The 20,063-nt window shown below is 49.8% G+C and overlaps 1 protein-coding gene across 6 annotated transcripts in view; it reads left to right on the top strand.

The window, feature by feature from the left end:
- The window catches only part of LOC129212992 (uncharacterized), a 154,661-nt gene extending 135,117 nt beyond the window's left edge, over positions 1-19,544 (top strand). For 2 of the 6 annotated variants that reach the window (XM_054842261.1, XM_054842263.1), the window contains exons 2-9: positions 743-863; positions 14,236-14,307; positions 14,510-14,581; positions 14,673-14,774; positions 15,658-15,765; positions 16,326-16,388; positions 17,073-17,217; positions 18,178-19,544. In XM_054842261.1, coding sequence (XP_054698236.1) covers positions 743-863; positions 14,236-14,307; positions 14,510-14,581; positions 14,673-14,774; positions 15,658-15,765; positions 16,326-16,388; positions 17,073-17,217; positions 18,178-18,199 — 705 coding nt within the window. In that variant the 3' untranslated portion in view covers positions 18,200-19,544. Of the gene's footprint in view, positions 1-742; positions 864-12,788; positions 13,019-14,235; positions 14,308-14,509; positions 14,582-14,672; positions 14,775-15,657; positions 15,766-16,325; positions 16,389-17,072; positions 17,218-18,177 lie in introns of those variants that run through there. The other 4 variants (XM_054842264.1, XM_054842262.1, XM_054842260.1 and 1 more) reach the window with 3 other exon arrangements.
- Positions 19,545-20,063: the final 519 nt, after the last annotated feature.

Raw genomic sequence — 20,063 nt, 5'->3', positions numbered from 1 at the left:
CTTCTGCAAATGCAGTTGTTTGCTGCCCCCTTAGTGGTCAAAAGTGTTTCTCTTCATAGCACATAGACTGGACAGAAGCCACTTCCCTGTTAGCCTGGGAGGACTTCAGGGAAATGAAGAAGTCACAGCACACACATGGGTATGAGGAAAGTGAAAAGGAGCCATGTCAGGCTTTTGCTGCTGTTTCAGATCTGAACTCTGATACATGTGTGCATCCCAGCACCAAAGTCAGGCTTGTTTCCCTCCAAGCTGCACAGCTTTTTGCTGGGGAAAGTGAGTTAGGCTGAGCTGCCCTTCAGAATAACTTGGTTCATTTTTTTTTTAAATTGTGTGCTTATTCTTTCCCTTTTTTCCAGCACTCCCTTTCTCCCTTTCTTTCTCCACCTGCCTCCCCCCCCCCCCCCCACCCTGCCAGTTCCATCCTCTTTCAAAGGTAATTATGATCTGACTTTCTGGACAGACCATCCAGAAAGTAGCCATAGGATATAAGTGTAGGCTGGTGTAGACCTCCAGAGCTGTAGGCTGAGCTTTTCTACCTTTGAAGGCTAGATAGATATGGGCTATGGGTAGAGTTACTGTTTACCAGTTATTATTTCTTTTGGGGTCCTGTGACAGTGATGGTAAAGTCATCAGCCTGCAGCAGTTAAAAATACTGCTGAAAGAGTTTTAATGGCGGATGCTCTTCTGTGTGTTCATTTTCAATAGTCATTTCATTGAGCTAGAATTATTTCTATGCGATTAGGTGATGGGGATCTTCTTGCATTGGTCTTCTGTTTCTGGAGCGCATCCTGACAGCCTTTGTCATCCAGAGCTTTCCTGTCTGTTCCCAAGAGGAGTGATAGCCACAACATGGAACAACTCCTGTGAGTAACAGCTTCACCAGTAGGCTTGGATTTAGTGAATCCTCATGGACGAACGGATGTAGCATGCACTCCATCCAATAACTGTGGTGTGCTGACACTCTAGAGTGAATTTGGAGGTGTTTCCTCCTCCTCCTATTCCTCTTTCCTGTTCTTCCTACTTTTCCTCCTCCTCCTCTGGTTCTTCATCCTCCTCCTCCTCCTGTTCTTCCTCCTCCTCCTCCTCCTCCTGTTCTTCCTCATGCTCTTCCTCCTCCTCTTCTCCCTCCTCCTTTTTCTCCTCCTCCTCCTGCAGTTTGTCCTCTGCCTCCTGTTCTTCCATCTCCTGTTCTTCCTCTTCCTCCTCCTGTTCTTGTTCCTCCTCAACCTCCTCCTCCTTTCCTTTCTCCTCCTTTATTTCTTCCTCCTTGTTTTTTTCTTTATTCTCCTCCTCCTCCTCCTTATCCTGTTCTTCTTCCACCTCCTCTTCTTTCCTCTCTTCCTCATGTTCTTCATCCTCCTGTTCTTCCAGTTCTTCCTCTTCTTCCTCCTCTTCCTGTTCTTCCTCCTCCCCCTTCTCTTTCTCTTTGCCTTGTTTGTCCTCCTGCTCTTCTTCCTCCTCCTGTTTCTCCCCCTATTCATTCTCTTCCTCCATTTCTTTCTCATCTTCCTCCTGTTCTTGTTCCTCCTTTTCTTGTCCTTCCTTCTTTTCCTTTTTATGTTCCTCCTTGTACTCCTCCTCTTCCTGCCCTTGTTCTTCCTGATCGTCTTGTTCTTTCTCATGTTCTTCATACTGTTCTTCCTACGGTTCTTCCTCCTCCTCCTGTTCTTTGTCCTCCTTTTTGTCTTCATCCAGTTGCTCGTCCACCTGTTCTTCCTCCTCCTCCTCCTCATACACCTCTGCATGTTCATCCTCCTCCTGTTCTTCTTGTTCTTCACAGTCCTCCTTATACCCCTCCTTCTCCTCCTCCAACTCATCCTCCTCCTATTTCCTTCATTTTTTTGTCCTATTCTTCCTGTTACTCAGTTATTCTGTTTACCCTCCTGTTCTTTATCCGCATCCTCCTGTTCCTTCTGTTCTTTTTCCACCTTCTCCTCTTCTACTTCCTCCTCTTCCTTCTGCTTCCTTCTCCTCCCCCTCCTGTTCTTCACCCCCTTTCTCCTCCTCTTCATCTTCTCCTACCTCATGTTTTTCTTTCTCCTTCTCATCATCCTGTTCTTCCTCCTGTTCTTCTTCTCCTCCTTTTCTTCTTAATTTTCTTCCTTTTATTGCTGCTCTTCCTCTTCCTCTTTCTCTTCCCCCTCACCCTCCTGTCCCTCCTTCTTTTTTTTTTCCTTCTCCTACACTTCTCCTCTTCCTCTTCTTATTCCTGTTGCTTTTCCTATTTCTTCTCCTGTTCCTCCTCCACCTCCTCTTCTTCCTCCTCTTGCTGTGGTGGGTTGACCCTGGCTGGGGGCCAGGTGCCCACCAGAGCCGCTCTATCACTCCTCTCCTTCACTAGACAGGGGAGGAAAAGTATACCGAAAAGCTTATGGGTCGAGATAAGGACAGGGAGAGATCACTCACTAATTGTCGTCACGAGCAAAACAGACTGAACTTAGAGAGGGAATTCATCTAATTTATTACTAAGCAAAACAGAGTGGAGGAATGAGAAATAAAATCAACTCTTAAAACAACTCCTCTCATCGTTCCCCTGCTCCAGCATGGAGTCCCTCTCACGGGCTACAGTCCTTCACGAACTTCTCCAACGTGAGTCTCTCCCACGGGCTACAGTCCTTCACGAACTGCTCCAGCGTGGTCTCTTCCATGGGGTGCAGACCTTCAGGAGCAAACTGCTCCAGCGTGGATCCCCCACGGGGTCACAAGTCCTGCCAGCAAACCTGCTCTGGCGTGGGCTCCTCTCTCCACGGGTCCACAGGTCCTGCCAGGAGCTTGCTCCAGCGTGGGCTTCCCACGGGCCACAGCCTCCTTCAGGTGCCTCCACCTGCTCCAGCGTGGGGTCGTCCGCAGGCTGCAGGTGGAATCTCTACACCCCCTCATCCTTCCTCCATGGGCTGCAGGGGGACAGCCTGCTTCACCATGGCCTTCACCACGGGCTGCAGGGGGAGCTCTGCTCTGGCACCTGGAGCACCTCCTCCCCCTCCATCTGCACTGACCTTGGTTTCTGCAGAGTTTCTTACATCTTCTCACTCCTCTCTCCGGCTGCAAAAGCTCTCTCTAACTGTTTTTTTTCCTTCTTAAATATGTTACCACAGAGGTGCTGATTGGCTTGGCCTTGGCCAGCGGCGGGTCCGTCTTGGAGCCGGCTGGCATTGGCTCTATCAGACACGGGGGAGCTTCTAGCAGCTTCTCACAGAAGCCACCCCTGTAGCCCCGCCCCGCTGCCAAAACCTTGCCACGCAAACCCAACGCCGTTGCTCATTTCCCGTCTTTCTCCTCCTCATGCTGTTCCTTTTCATCTTCGTCCTCTTTTTTCCTCCTCCTTATCCTCACCTTCCTTCTTGTGTTCCTCCTCCTTCACCTTTTCCTCCATCTTCTCCTCATCCATTTCCTTTTGTTTCTCCTCACATTTCTCTTGCACTTACTCCTGGCCAACTGAGTCCTTCCCATGGGTTACAGTTCTTCATGAATTGCTCCAGCGTGGCTGTCTTCCACGGGATGCAGTCCTAGAGGAACAAACTACTCCAGTGTGGGTCCCCCACAGAGTCACAAGTCCTGACAGAAAACCTCCTCCAGTGTGGGCTCCTGTCTCCACAGGTCCTGCCAGGAGCCTGCTCCAGCGCAGGCTTCCCACAGGGTCACGGCCTTCTTCGGGTGCATCCACCTGCTCTGGCGTGGGGTCCTCCACGGGCTGCAGGTGGATATCTGCTCCACTATCATCCTCCATGGGCTGCAGGGGGACAGCCTGCCTCACCATGGTCTTCTCCATGGCCTGCAAGGAATCTCTGCTCCGGTGCCTGGAGCACCTCCTCCCCCTCCTTCTTCACTGACCTTGATGTCTGCAGAGTTGTTCCTCCTACGTGTTCTTGCTCCTCTCTCTGGCTGCAGTTGCTCTTGGGGTTTTTTTCTCCTTCTTAAATACAAATATTTTATCCCAGATGCACTACCACTTCGACCTTGGCCAGCGGCGTGTCCATGTGGAGCATGGAGCATGTCCATCTGTCGGACATAGGAGAAGCTTCTAGCAGCTTCTCACACAAGCCACCCCTGTAGCCTCCCGCTACCAAAACCTTGCCACACAAACCCAATACAAATGCAGTACATACTCTATATACAATACAGTACTAAACAAAACACAGTACAAACCAAAACATAATACAAACCAAAATCCCATCCAACACCTACCGTACAACACCTACCATACCATAATATACAAAATTCTACATGTACAGTACATCACCTAAAACACAACACAGCACAATACAATTTATAAAATACAATAAATAACATACCGTACACTGCGTACCATAAATTAAATACAGACATTGTAAGCACAATACAATTCCATGTACACAATATATGCAATACATACGATAGAATAAAATATGATACATATGATACAGTATGACATGATATGTTATATAAGGTATAATACGATACATAGGATACAATACAATACATATAATACCATACAACACATACCATACAATCCATTCCTGCGGTAAAAGGAACTAACAGGGAAACACCAGTAAAGTACATCAAAGGAATTCCAACCACTCCAGCCAGCCAGTCAGCCTCATTGGGGGCCCAGCTGAAATGCCTCTATGGAAACACACATAGCATGGAGAACAAACGAGAAGTTAGAGACGTGCGCACACCTGCAGGGCTGTGATCTTACTGGTGTCACAGAGATGTGGTGGGATGGCTCCTATGACTGGAGTCTTGGAATGGAAGGATACAGGCTCTTTAGGAAGGACAGGCAGGGTAGATGAGGAGGCTCTCTATGTCAATGGCTAGCTGGAGTGCGTGGAGCTCCATCTGGGGATGGATGAGGAGCTGACCAAAAGCTTATGGATCAGGATTAGGGGAGCAGAGGGACAGGGAACATTATAGTGGGGGTCTGCTACAGGCCACCTGACCAAGGGGACTGAGCAGATGAGGCCATCTGTAGGTGGATAGGAGTAGCCTCACGTTCACAAGCCCTGGTCCTCATGGGAGACTTCAGCCACCCTGATATCTGTTGGAGGGGAAACACAGTAGGCCACAAGCAATCCAGGAAGTTCCTGGAATGCATTGATGATAACTCACTCCTCCAAGTGATAGAGGAGCCAATGAGGAAGGTGCCATGCTGGAACTTGTTCTCACCAACAAGGAGGGGCTGGTAGGGGATGTGAAGCTCAAGGGCAGCCTTGGCTGCAGTGACCATGAAACAGTGGAGTTCAAGATCCTCAGGGCAGTGAGGAGGGCACACAGCAAGCTCACTACCCTGGACTTCAGGAGAGCAGACTTTGGCCTCTTCAGGGACCTGTTTGGTAGCCTACCATGAGACAAAGTCCTGGAGGGAAGAGGGGCCCAAGACAGCTGGCTAATATTTAAGGGTCACCTCCTCCAAGCTCAGGAGCGATGCATGCCAACAAAGAAAAAGTCAGGCAAAAACGCCCGGAGGGCTGCATGGATGAACAAGGAGTTCCTGGGCAAACTCGGTCACGAAAAGGAAGCCTACAGCGGGTGGAAGCAAGGGCAGGTAGTCTGGGAGGAGTACAGAGAAACTGTCTGAGCAGCCAGGGATCAGGTTAGGAAAGCTAAAGCCCTGATAGAATTAAATCTGGCCAGGGACGTCAGGCGCAGCAAGAAAAGTTTCTGTAGGTACGTCAGTGATAAAAGAAAGACAAGGGAAAACGTGAGCCCCCTCTGGAATGAAATGGGAGACCTGGTTCCCGAGCATATGGAGAAGGCCAAGGTACTCAACAACTTTTTTTCCTCAGTCTTCACCAGCAAGAGCTCCAGCCACACTGCCCAAGTCACAGAAAGCAAAGGCGGGGACTGGGAGAATGAAGAATTGCCCACGGTAGAAGAAGATCAGCTTTGAGAATATCTAAAAAACCTGAAGGTGCACAAGTCCATGGGATCTGATGAGATGCGTACGCGGGTCCTGAGGGAACTGGCAGATGAAGTGGCTAAGCCATTCCTCATCATATATGAGAAGTCCTGGCAGTCTGGTTCCCACAGACTGGAAAAGGGGAAACATAACCACATTTTTAAAAAGGGACACAAGGAAGACCCAGGGAACTACAGACTGGTCAGTCTCACCTCTGTGCCTGGCAAGATCATGGAGCACATCCTCCTGGAGACTGTGCTCAGGCACATGGTAAATAAGGAGGTGATTGGTGACAGCCAACAGGGCTTCACTAGGGGCAAATCGTGCCTGACAAATTTGGTGACGTTCTATGATGGGGTTACAGCATTGGTGGGTAAGGGAAGAATGACTGATGCCATCTACCTGGACTTGTGCAAGGCATTTGACACTGTCCCAAACGACATCCTTATCTCTAAATTGGAGAGACATGGATTCGATGGATGGACTACTCGGTGGATAAGGAATTGGCCAGATTGTCGTACTCAAAGAGTTGCAGTCAATGGCTCAATGTCCAAGTGGAGACCAGTGATGAGTGGCGTTCCACAGGGGTCGGTATTGGGACTGGCACTGTTTAACATCTTTGTTGGCAACATGGACAGTGGGATCGAGTGCATCCTCAGCAAGTTTGCTGACGACACAGAGCTGTGTGGTGTGGTCGACATGCTGGAGGGAAGGGATGCCATCCAGAGGGACCTTGACAGGCTTGAGAGATGGGCCCATACGAACCACCTTCAACAAGGCCAAATGTAAGGCCCTGCACATGGGTTGGGGCAATCCCAAGCGCTACAGGCTGATCGGAGAATGGATTGAGAGCAGTACCTACGAAACGATACACACAATGCAATACATGCAGCACAAAAACGTACAATGCAATGCAATACCCTACCATACCTGCCATACCCCCAATACCTACATAACCTACAATACAATACATACCATACAATACATACCGTACAATACATACCACACGATGCACTACTACTAGACGTAGAATACACTCCATACCATATATTACAAAAGAAAGTACCATAAGAACAAAATACAATAGAATACATACAAGACAATAAATACCATACCACACAATAGAACAAAACACATACAATACAAACAAGACAATGCAAGATGAATTATAATACATACAATACCTACAACACAAAACACACCACCACACATTACATACAACACGATACACAATACAGAACACATACCATACCATACAGTACATACAAGTTAATACAATACAATAAGAAATACAATACATACAATACTGTACGTTACAGAATAGAATACCATACAATAATGCATACAATACAAAATACAACAAAACAAAATACAAGCAGTACAATACAAACAACAATACAACAGAATGCAGATGATACAATAAATACCACACAATAAAACACAACACATACAAGACATACCATACTGTAGCATACAAAAAACCCCTAAACATACAATGCAGTACAAAAAATATAAAATACATTACATACAATACAGTACATATCATATTACGCAGTACGTACAATACCATACTGTATAATACCATACTATGCATACCACAGCATACAACACATAGCATACCATAGAATACAATATGTAGCATACAATGCACTACGTACAATACAGTACGGACAATGCATACCATCCCATAGAATACAACAGAAAATACATTACATGCAATACACTGCAATACATACAATACAATGCAAACTATAATGCAACTCCTACGATACAAAGTACAATACCATACCATACATACCTGTGACAGATGCCCTCCTCCTGTTCGACCTAACTGAACTTTGGTCCAGGCGGATACATACAATACAATAAATACCATACTACACAAACAATACAAAGTACTGTGCAAAATACAATACATTCAATGCAATACAACACAATGCAATGCAATACATACGATACAATAAAAAATACAATATATACAATACAGCCTATAGCCCTCCATCCCAGAACTCCTGTTGTGGGACTCATTCCGCTAAGTCTCGCCAATACCAATGAATACACAAGTGAATACAATACCTATTGTTTATACTCTTGTACAAAATAGTGTACAATACTACAGTGCAATACAAGCCGTACAATACCGGCCATGCCACATATAAAATGCAATACAAAATACAATACAATACAAAATACATTACAACAGAAAAATACATTACAAAATACATTACAAAGTACATTACAAAACACATGAAAATACATGCAATACAATAAATACCATGCATTACAATACATAAAATACAATGCAAAATAAAATACAATGCAAAATAAAAACAATACAAAATAGGATACAAAAGAGAAAATAAGATGCACGCTACCATACACTACATACACTATGTACAATACATACGATACAAAATACAATAGAAAACACAATACAGAATTCAATAAAATACAAAATACAGTACATACAAGACATTGCATACAATACAATAAACACAATATCTTAGAATGCATACCATACACTACAAAATACAGCACAATACATACTATACAACACAATGCATACAATACATACATTACAGTAAATACTGTAGCATGACATACAATACATGCAATACGATACGACACAACACAACATAAACACCCTAACACATACAATACAATGCAATAGCAAATACAACACAATACAAAATACAATACCTACAACACAATATACACAAGACAATCTACACCACACAATACCGTATCATACAATACCACACAATAGACAATACACAGCACACAATAAACAATGCAATATATACACAACATACAGTACATACAATACCTACATACAGTACAGTATATACAATACATGTCACACCATAGAAAAAATAGAATACAATGCATACAATACACATTGTAAAATACAATACACACCATACCATACATACCATTGCAATACATTAAAGAAAATACATAAAATAGAATGCAATACGTAAAATACCATGTATAAAATACAAAATACAGTATAATACAAAATACATTAGATTACAATACTATATCGTGTAACACCATACCATACATTAAACACCATACAATACAAAGTACAGTACATAAGATACAATAAAAACCATACCATATGATACAATACTTACAAAAAATAAACACCATACTATGCAAGACAATATATACAATTAAAAAATGCCATACCATAGAATGCAAAATAGCAGGCAGTAGGAGAAACTACCAGGATGAAGTGGAAGCCTTGGTCCATTCCCAGAGCTATGACATCATTGCTGTCAGTGAGCCCTGGTGGCACAAGTGTCATGCCGGGAGTCCTGAGATGGAGGGCTACAGGCTGTCCAGGAAGGACAGGTGGGGCAGACGAGGTGGAGGTGTCACACTGTATATACGGGAGAGGTTTGACTGCACAGCCCTCACAGTCAGAGATGATGTGATTGAGAGCCTCTGGGGGAGGATTAGGGGGATGGGAAACAAAGGAGATGTTGTAGTGAGTGTCTACTACTTATCACTCAGCCAGGATGTAAGCACTGATGAGTTCTTCTGTAGGCAATTAGGAGAAATTTCTGGACTGGTAGCCATTGTCCTTATGGGAGATTTCAACTTCCTAGACATCAACTGGGAATACGATACTGCCGTGACGAGCAGGTCTGGGAAATTCCTGAAGATTATAGGAAATAACTCCTTGTCACAGGTACGCAGGGAACCAACTAGGAAAGATGCCCTACTAGACTTGCTGTTTGTGAATAGAGAAGGACTTGTGGGGAATGTGATGGTAGGTGGCTGTCTTGGCCACAGTGATCATGAAATTACTGAGTTTAAAATTGCCAGTGTAATGAGAAAAAAGGACAGCATAGTTTCTACCCTGGACTTCAGGAGAGCAAAGTTTAAGCTATTCAGTAGAGTACCCTGGGATTCTGCCGTTGAGGGATCAGGAGTTCATGAGTGCTGGTCAGTCTTTAAGAAGCACCTTTTAGAAGCGCAGGAGCAGGCAATTTATGCAGGGAGAAGACACGAAAAGCCAAAGCTCAATTAGAGTTGAAACTGGCTAGTGTTGGTTTCAGATGACAAGAAGAGCGGGTTTTTTTAATATGTTAATAGCAAGAGGAGGTCTAAAGAAAACATTGAACCAATTCTTGTTGAAGATGGTCATCTGACTAATAGGGATGAAAGAAAAAGCAGAGGCATTCAGTGCATTTTTTTCAAAGACTCATAGAACCATACTATCATAGAATCATAGAATACCAGGTTGGAAGGCGACCTCAAGGATCATCTGGTCCAACCTTTCTTAGCACAAGCTCCATATAAACAAAAGCACCATGTAGACAAGATGGCCCAGCACCCTGTCCAGCAGAATCTTAAAAGTGTCTGATATTGAGGAATCCACCGCTTCCCTGTGGAGATTATTCCAATGGCTGATTGTTCTCACTGTGAACATTTTCCTCTAGAGTCCAATAGGAATCTCCCCAGGAGCAACTTGCACCCGTTACCCCTGGTCTTTTTCATGTGACTTCTTGTAAAAAGGGAGTCTCCATCTTCTTTGCAGCCACCCTTTAAGTACTGGAGCATGGTGATGAGGTCACCCCTAAGCCTTCTATTCTCAAGGCTGAACAAACCCAATTCTCTCAGCCTTTCCTCATATGGCAGGCTTCCCAGTCCTTTGATCATCCTGGCGGCCCTCCCCTCAGGACCCTCTTCAGCCTGTCCACATCTTTTTTGTATAGTGGGGATGAAAACTGAACACAGTATTCCAGGCGTGGCCTGACAAGTGCTGAATAGAGAAGGATAATGACTTCTTTGTCTCCGCTGGTGATGCCCTTGTTGAACCTGTTGGCTTTATTTGCTTCTGCAGCACACATATTGAGCTTGCTGTCCACCAGGACCCCCAGGTTCCTCTCCACAGAGCTGCTCTCCAGCCAGGTGGTTCCTAGTCTGCACTCCTGGATTATGTTTTCCCAGGTGCAAAACCTTACACTTGTCCTTGTTGAACTTCAGAAGGTTCTTCTTAGCCCACTCTTCCAGCCTACGTAGGTCTTCCTGCAGGGTGGCTCTCCCTTCCAAAGTGTCTACTTCCCCACTCAGTTTGGTATCATCTGCAAACGTCATCAGGGTGCACTTGATCCCATCATCCAGCTTACTCATGAAGATACTAAACAGCGTTGGGCTGAGTATTGATCCCTGGGGGACCCCACTTGTGACAGGTTGCCAGTTCAAAAAAGAGCTATTTACCACCACTCTCTGGGTGCAGCCTGTCAGCTAGTTCCCCACCACTTGTCTAGACCATAATGCATCAGTTTCTCTAGGAGGAGGCTGTGTGGAACTGAATCAAAAGCCTTGGAGAAATCCAGGTAGACAATGTCCACTGTTCGCCCCACATCAGCTGAGCAGCTTACTTTGTCATAGAAGGCAATCAGGTTTGTCAAGCACCAATTGCCCTTGGTGAATCCATGCTGGCTTTTCCCAATCACATGCTTCATTTGACTTGTGATAGCCCCCAGGAGGATTCGTTCCATTACCTTCACAGGGATTGAAGTAAGAGTGATGGGCCTACAGTTTCCTGGATCCTCCTTTAAGCTCCAGTTGCTCCTGTTTGTTCCCCAGGCTGGGTGCATTGGTATACGTACACTCGAGGTGGTTGGTCTTCTGGTTCACATCTTGGGCGGACTTAGCTAAGGAACAGTTGTCACCGCCCTGGTTTGCCAGTCTTATTCCCCAGTTGGTTGTAGTGGCGTGAGCATTGCCACTTTGGACCCCGCCCCCCCGAGTCCTTCAGTTTAAAGCCTGCCTCACTAAGTTGGCCAGCCCACTGCCAAAGACTCCCTTGCCTCTTCTAGACAAGTGGATCCCATCCCACCGTAGCAGGCTATAGTGATCGAAGAATGTCCTGTTGCCGAGACCTTCACAACAGCATCAGCCACGAAGCCAGAAGTTGATTTGCATTGTATCTCTATTTCTGGCTGCACCCTTTCCTCTGCTGGTAAAATGGAAGAAAAGATAACTTGGGTCTGTGACAATTGCACGTAAGAGGTGGTGTCCGGTTACCTCTTATACAAACATTGAGGATGGAGATCCGCAAGGTTGGTATGAGAAGCAGCTGAAGGAGGGAGTCTTACGGCAGCAAGACAGCCCTGTTTTGGTTAGACAATGCGGAATAAACAGATGCTGGCTGAGCCCCGGGAAAGGACGGTCCCAGCACTCTCTCTGACTCTAGCCAGACTCCAGCTCCAAAATGGAAAATATACAGCATCTGCTCCCACACAGAATGTGCTGGGACAGAAAGCTGTTGCTGGTCTGCACCTTCCCTAAAGCTGGGGTGGTTTTTTAAAACCTCCTGTCTTGTGACCCATTTGACAAAACAGTCCCACGCCTTGCAAAGAGATGTAGCAAAGACTCTTTCTCATGCGAGTGCTTTGGCCAGAATCCCCTCCAAGCCACAAAGCAGTGTTTTCCACTGAACTGCATCAGGATTAGCCTGGGTTGGTCAGTTTTGCTGCGCCGTGACTCAGCTGGCGGCACAGCTGCTCCTCACACCCTGCCCCTCAGTCCCCAGGGCAGCGTGCTGCCGCGGTGCTCCCACACAGGGCAGCTCCCAAGAGAAGCCCCACGGTGCAGGCCAGCCTGGGTGCAGCCCCTCAGCACCTGCCTGCACCAGGAAACACGGAACCGGCATTTGAGCGAGCTGCTCCTGGCCGTGCTGGCCGCCCCAGTGCTGTGGAGAGCCGGCTGTGACGTGACGCCCGGGACAGGGCCACGAGGTGAGGGGCCTCCACTGCACAGGCCCCGGCTGGAGGGGGGACAGGAAGGGGCAGGCTCAGTGTCCCTCCCCTCCAGGAGCCCCGCCCTCCCGAGGTGAAATGTGGGGGTGGGGAGGCCAGGCTGTGAGGTCATAGAGCCCTGCTGTGCCGTGCTGTGCCATGATATACAGTGCTGTGCCGTGGGCACACCCCAGCAGTGCTAGCAGTGCCAGCAGCGGCGGCAGCAGCAGCAGCGGCGGCATTGGCAGCAGCAGCAACAGCAGCAGCAGCAGTATGGTTCAGGCACGGGGGGCCGTGGCCCCCGCCTGCCTCCTTATCCTCCTCCTGGTGGCCCTGCAAGCCCAGGGCGTCGGGGCTGCTCCGTGGCGAGCACGGGAATTAGGTAGGCAGGCAGGTGAGGGCCAGCACCCAGCCCTGGCAGCATAGCGCGGCACCCACTGCCCCTTGGTTGGGCTGACAGCGGGGCTGGGGTCGTGGTGGGGCAGGGCTGGGAGAGCAGCGGGGCCGGGCTGGGCTGGGTGAGCCATGGCCAGCTCCACAGGTAAGAGGAGGCAGACGCCCTGTGGGGAGACGCAGGGGTCGCGGCTGCTGCGGGGGCATTTTCCAGGTGAAGGCTGGAGCCCAGAGCCGTGAGAAACCATCCCTAGAGCTGGCCCTGTGCCACCCTGCCCTGGGGCAGCCTTTCCCCCAGCCTGTGTGCCAGGGCCGGAGCAGCACCACAGGGGCCAGGCAATAGCCCGCGGGAGCGCTTCTCGAACCCCTGGGCTTGTCACAGCCGTGCCCAGGGCCGTGGCTCTGCTGCTCCCTGGCTGGGTCCCAGCTTTCAGCCTCAGAGACGTCTGTCCTCAGGAGATGTCTGCTGAGGAAAACAGCAGCATTCCAGCTCTAGCCCGGCAGCATTCTTCTTGGGCAAACCCAGGTCCCCATGGGACACCCAGCCCCAGCCCACAGCCCCAGGGAACAGATGGGACAGCGCTGGTGCAGCCTCTCCCTGGCCAGCGGGCTCTTCTCCACAAGACATGTGAACAATCATTTTTTTCCACCAGTGCTTTCATGTGGGCTTCTGTTGTGCACAGATGAGATCTCCCAGTAAGGGGCTGTATGTTTGTCCATCCGGCCCTTGAGGGGTGTTACACATGGCCTGGAAACACTTGCATGAGTGAGCACTTAGCTTTTAATATTCTGTTCATATGAAATTTAACTTAATATTTTCTTGGTGGATGCTCAAACATGCAGAAGAGCAGAGAGGGAATGGGTCAGGCTCAGTGATGCGCCCCAGGGAGCTCTGCCTTGCAAAGTGTTCTAGCGTTCTTTCCCAGCCTTTCCAGTGCCTGCTGCAAAGCCAGCGGGCTTGTTGGGGTTGAGTTTAGAGCTGGTGTGAGCTCCAGGGAGTCCTTTCTCCCGACAGCCCCGTGCACGGTTTGTTTCAGACCAGCATGGTCCAGGCACCCGGTAACTGTCTGCACAATGCTCCTGAGCGGAAGGGAGAGATGAGCGACATGGACCAATCCTGCGTTTCAACTGCATTCACTGCTGTTCAGATCTGAAGAAGTACATTTAAAGATTTCACGAGAGCTTCTCTGTTTGGTTTGTTTACAGACGTGGCTGGAGGTAATGGACATCCAGCTTCCCGGCTGGGTTCCAGGGCTGATGCACAGGGAGATCTCATGGGTACGTCACAGCTTTTTACTTCCTTTGAGAGGTGCCAGCTCAAAGCCCAAACGTGAGTGAGGCATCTCTTGCAGCAGGTGTGAGAATATAGACCTGCATCGTGTGTGCCCTGTTGCTACGTGATCCCTTTATATGTTGTGCTATTCAGTTATGACAGTATCACAGTGTATGATGGAAGCTTCTCGTGGGTGTTTGGTTGTAGATATGGGTAGAGGGAGAGCTCTTCCAGCTCCTCGGCTGGATCCTGCACTGGACCTCACCTGGCATCCCAGGGGTGAGTAGTCAGTCTTGACTGACTTCACAGACTAACCACTCCTTTTCAGTATTTTAGTCGTGAGAAATTTAACTTTATGTTTTCCATTAAGGTCCTCAAAGAGCAAAGTATAAAGCTGAAACAGGAAAGCGTTCCCAGCAATCATCAGAAGACCTAAAGGAAATCCTGAAGGAATTGGACAAAGCAGCACGTGGTAGGTATCTATCACTCTGAACCAGAAGATGTGGGCAGCTGAGGTTTTAGACGTATGTACGGACAAGCAGGATGCGCAGGCAGCTTGGGGTCGCTGAGACTGGCAGACTTTTCCTGGGCTGCAGGCATGCCCTGGCCAGGGTTGGATCAACCCCAGCTTCACAGCCTGCTCCAGCCCCATTGTTCCCCTTGAGGTCTGAGGTCTGTTGGTGACACCTCAGGGTCAGGGACAGGTGGAAGCTGGACACCCAGCTTGAGGCAGCACACCTAACTTGAAGGCAGCTGAAGCGAAGGGCTGTTCATTCAGTCTTGGGTGGGTTAGCTGTCTGTTTCTGGTTGTGTTTCAGATAACTTGGTTGTGGTTTTCCTCTTGTTTTGGGGGACTGTGGGCTCTTCACTGCCGCTTGTGAAAGTGCCCAGAATATGGTTGCAAGAGCTTGCAGTTCAGTCCACCACACGTGCCTGTCACCCTGACCGTGTGATGGAGTTGGCATGATGGCAAGTGCTGCTCAGAAGGGCTCTTTCCCCAGCTGAACTGGCTACAGCGTCTTCCCATCCTCTCTGAAGGAAGCAATTTACCATCCTTTTGCAGTTTGCCAAAAATGCACTAAGTGGAATGCAAACACGACGATCACATGCAATCCCCTAGTCTCTCAGCAGGTCAGGATTTGCTGTCTACTGGTAAACTGGAAAGTGCCTAGCGCTTAATTTTTTCTCCATGAATGACTCGTCATTTGAACCAGCGACTAGGTGCACCGCCAAATGCCCAGGCTTTGTTTCTAAGTGTTATTAATGTATTTGGAGAAGTATTGCCTCCTGAAGATACCCTGTTCCTGACGAGGAATGGTTGCATCTAATGAAACTGACCCACTTTCTTTCTAAAGAGCTGGACCGTGAGACTGTGGAGGAGGAGGCGCTTCAGGAAGGAGGCAGCCAGGCAGCACCAGTCTCTGATGAAAAAAAGGGGGCAATTCAATCAACAGGCGTGCCAGGTAATTGCTGTCCTTTGGTCAGCCAGTGTCATAAATCAAAATCACCTTGTGCGTGCAGGCTCGTGCCCTGGTGCCCACTACTGCACACCGTGTCAGCAGCCAAACTATTAGTCCAGAGCGAGTGTTCTGAAAGAAGCCGGGAGTGGCTCTCTGTGGATGACTGTCCTCTCTGGGGTGCGGAGGTTATTGCCATCAGTGTGCCAGAGAGAGACACTCGTAACCCTCTGTGGATGCAGCGAGATGCTCACCGCTCACCACACCCAGTTCACAGGAGTTTCAGAACTTTGCCATTTTGGGAACGAGGCCACCTGAACCATGCTCAGCACATGATGGGAAATAGGACTCTTAATCGAAGGTGCCTCCCGCAATACCTGCATCCCAGAGCTTGCCGTGAGTCGTCGTAGGTGCCACAGAGCTGGGGAGGCTTCCTCCTGTGAGCTGAGGTCCAAAGGGATGCACTGACAGATCGGGCACGGCCTTAGAGGGGAACCTGCACCATCCTCCGGCATCCTCTGTGCCTGAGCCACGCTGAGGCTTTACCTTTCTCTGATTCTTGGCAGCGCTCTCCAACCCCGGGGAAGCCCACCACACCGGCATCTATGAATTTTTTCGAACGAATACAGGTACTGAGCAGTCTGGCAGGGGGCCATAAGTGGGAGCAAGTCCTGGAAACTGGGGGCATGCAGGCAGTGCCCATACTGGAGAAAAGGCAGAAGGAGAGCGCGTCTTCCCCAGAGGGCCTGACTCCATCCCCTCGGGGGGTGGGTGCTGGGCTGGGGAGGGAGACCTGGGGGTGGCACTCCCTGACGCAGGGATGGTTTTGGTCTGTCTGTCTCAAAGGGGCAATTGGTCAAACAGCCGCGCTCCCCCGCGCGCTCTCCATCTGGCCTCATGAGTTCTGTTCAGTGGGACAACTTGTCCCAAAGGGTCAGAGAGAGCCTCCAGGCAGCAGCACTAGCACGCCTCGGAGAGCGAAGGTGGGTGAGCGCAAAAGAAATTGTGTGCAAATGTGAAGGCTCACCAAGAAGGGGTAGCAAAGCCATGACACTGGGAAAACTGGATTATGCCACCCCAGAGCGTAAGCAAAGCTGAGAGGAGAAAGAGAGGCTCCAGAGTGCATTGATTTGCAATGGCTTTGGGAGTTTCCTTTGCTTCTACTGAAACCAAGGAAACGTTACAGCCCCAGGATGTCCACTGCTTCAGGGATCCTAAGAAAGTGAGAAAGAACATTTCCTGGCAAAATCGGGCCTCCTGTGAGATTACCGGGAGTGTGCAGGACACGCTAACGTACAGAATGGTTCCTCCAGGTGTGGATGGCAAGAGAAATGCAAATGCTATGGATCCCGATGATTTCCAGAAGTACTGCATAGAAGGCGCCGCGGCAATCCTGGGCTCCATGCTGCTTGGGATGCTATTGTGTTGTGGCATCTATGTGTGGAGGAAGAGGAGACAGTGAGTTGTTGGGGGGAGAGGGGGGCTGCCAAACTTCTGTATTAGATGGCTGCTATTAGCCATGAAGCATTTGGAGGTAGGGTATTCTGGAGTGCCGCGTTAGTTACTGGCCAAACTCTACTGATACTTCTGGTATAAGATACTTGAACTGGCCTCTCAATACACACGCACTCTTTTCAGAAACCCCTTCTTACTGTTGCAAGTGTTAGTTAAAAGTGACCCTGCCTCAACAAGAGCAGGCCAGTGACAGACGTAGGCAGAGCAAGGTCAGGAAGAACAACAACAAGGGATGACATTGCCATAGAAAGTGAGAAGCGCAACAGTGATGTCTCCCTACCAGTGAACCTACCAGCAGCAATCCCCCTGTTAGGCGATGCCATAAATTCCAGATGTTTGCCTCGGCCAAGGTGTCCCAGCAGCTCAGACCATGGTCAAAAGCCTTCCCAGCTACTGGCCTTGCTTTGGAGAAAGAGAGGAGTCAGGCTGTCCCAGCTGCACCCCAGCACTGCCAGCGTGCGTGTTCTCAGCACAGGCAGGGGTTTTTGTCTGCGCAGGCGTCTGTATCTCTTTGGATACGTATTCCAAAGAGAGGATGGAGAACATCTCACTGGGCCGAGGCTGTCCCCTCATCTGGTCAGGGAAGCCGAGTGCTGCTCTCTGCCGGGCACGCTGAGAAAGGAGCTGTGCCCAGCTTTGGTCTGTTGGGGTCAGGTCTCCTTCCGGCACGTGCAGTGCAGGCAGGTCAGGACGGTCAGGGCTGAGAGGAGATGAGCCATGGGCAGGCGAGCAGAGCCCAGGCCGAGGGGTGCAGGGCTCCCCGTTTTCTGCACAGAGCTCTCTGTGCCCACAACTCCCACATGCAGCCAAGTGCCCGCACCCCACAGCATGCTCAGCGCTGCCCCACACCCTCGCACCCGCCCAGCACCACAGCAGGGCCTCAGCAGCCTCCTGTCTCCGCAGGCGCCTCGCTGCAGCTTCGTGAGCCCGGCCCAACACCAGCAACTACCCCTCACACCTAGACAGCCGGACCACCCCCCTCAGCAACCCTGAGAGCCAGACCCAACACCAGCAGCCATCGCCTGTGCCTGGAGAAGCGGCCCGCCAGCCACGGAGCATCGGGGGGGGCGACCGGCCCCCACCAGCCTGGACACCCACCCGGTCTGCCCGCCTCCACCCCGACCTCCGTAGCTGTCCAACTCAGCCAACCGGCTGTTGCGGGACCAGCCCAGCACCCTCCAGCCCCCGGAGGAACTCAAACCAACCCCCGCCCCCCCAAGCCCATTGCCCCAGCCCTCCTGCAAGGGCCTGAGGCAGCCCCACCGGGGTACGGGTTTGGGGTGCGATGACAGACTCCCGGGCAACAGCTTCAGGGGTTGACCATTTATTTCTGAGCAATGGCATGACAATAAATACAGACCCGTAGCACAATTGTCTGGGTTGTATCGGCAGCAAACCCAGAAGTTCACCAGTTCTGGGCCAAACGGCATCTTGGGGCACGCAGGGATGTGGATGCCCATGGTGTCAGCAGTCACGGAGCTGGGCATGGGACCCGCCGACGGCCGGGGCATGGGACCAGCCTGCTAAATTTTGAGCCACAGAGGCGCCGGTGGGGCTCCTTAACAGTTCATCACCCCCACCTCTGCTCCCTGTGCCAGCTCTGTCCCAGGGTGCACAGGACAGGGATATCATGGAGGGCAATACCAGCCCCAGCCCCTGCACTGTGTGCACACCAAATATACCACATAAGGCAAAGCCACAAATTAAACACACAAAGCTGCTGTCAGGCTATAATGGTGACATCGTCTGTTCTGGTTTTGGCTGGGCTGGAGTTAATTTTCTTCCTAGCAGCCCATATGTTGCCGAGTTTTGGATTTGTGACCAAACCAGCGTTGGCAGCACACCCAGGTTTTAGCTATTGCTCAACATTGCTTGCGTGGCACCAAGGCACGAGCAAGCTGCGGTTGCGCTGGTGGATGAAAAACTGGATGGGAGCTGCCAGCGTGCGCTGCAGCCCAGAAAGCCAACTGTACCCTGGGCTGCATTCAAAGCGTGGCCAGCACGTTGAGGGAAGGGATTCTCCCCCTCTACTCCATTCTCCTGAGATCCCACCTGGAGCACTGCATCCACCTCCGGGGTCCCCAGTGCAAGACACGGACCTGTTAGAGCGGGTCCAGAGGAGAATCCCAGGGCTGGAACACCTCTCCTGTGCAGAAACGCTGAGAGAGTTGGGGGTGTTCAGCCTGGAGAGCAGAAGGCTCCAGGGAGACCTTGCTGTGGCCTTGCGGTATATAAAGGGGGCTTACAAGAAAGGTGCGGAAAGACTTTTTACCAGTCACAGGAGAAGGGGCAAGGGTTTTAAACTGAAAGAGGGTAGGTTTAAATTGCACATAAGGAATAAACATTTTACGCTGAGAGCAGTGACACACTGGCACAGGTTGCCAGAGAACTTGTGGATGCCCCATCACTGGAAGTGTTCAAGGCCAGGTTGGGGGGGGCTTTGAGCAACCTGATCTAGTGGAGGCTGTCCCTGCCCACGGCAGGGGGTTGGACTAGGTGATCTTTGAAGTTCCTTTCCAACCCAAACCATTCTATGCTTCTATCATTTTTGCTCCCTACTGGGGGAGGACAAATGGGGGAGACACTGCAGGAGATGCCTGGGAGGAGTCCCAGGGAGGTACTGGGCATTGACCTACCTCCAACATACACAAAACTGCTCAGGTAGCTTCCTTGGAGGAGTTCGGGGCTGATGAGTTTTTTCCCTCTTGCAGCAAACACAAGACAATAGGTTTATGTTCCCTGACTTCCTCTGCGGACGTGGACTGCTGTCAGGACACCCTCCATGGGAC

The sequence above is a fragment of the Grus americana genome, chromosome 14 (assembly GCF_028858705.1).
Source record: "Grus americana isolate bGruAme1 chromosome 14, bGruAme1.mat, whole genome shotgun sequence".
NCBI lineage: Eukaryota > Metazoa > Chordata > Aves > Gruiformes > Gruidae > Grus > Grus americana.
Note: the sequence above shows the minus strand (reverse complement) of the source record. Positions and strands in the feature narration are given on the sequence as shown.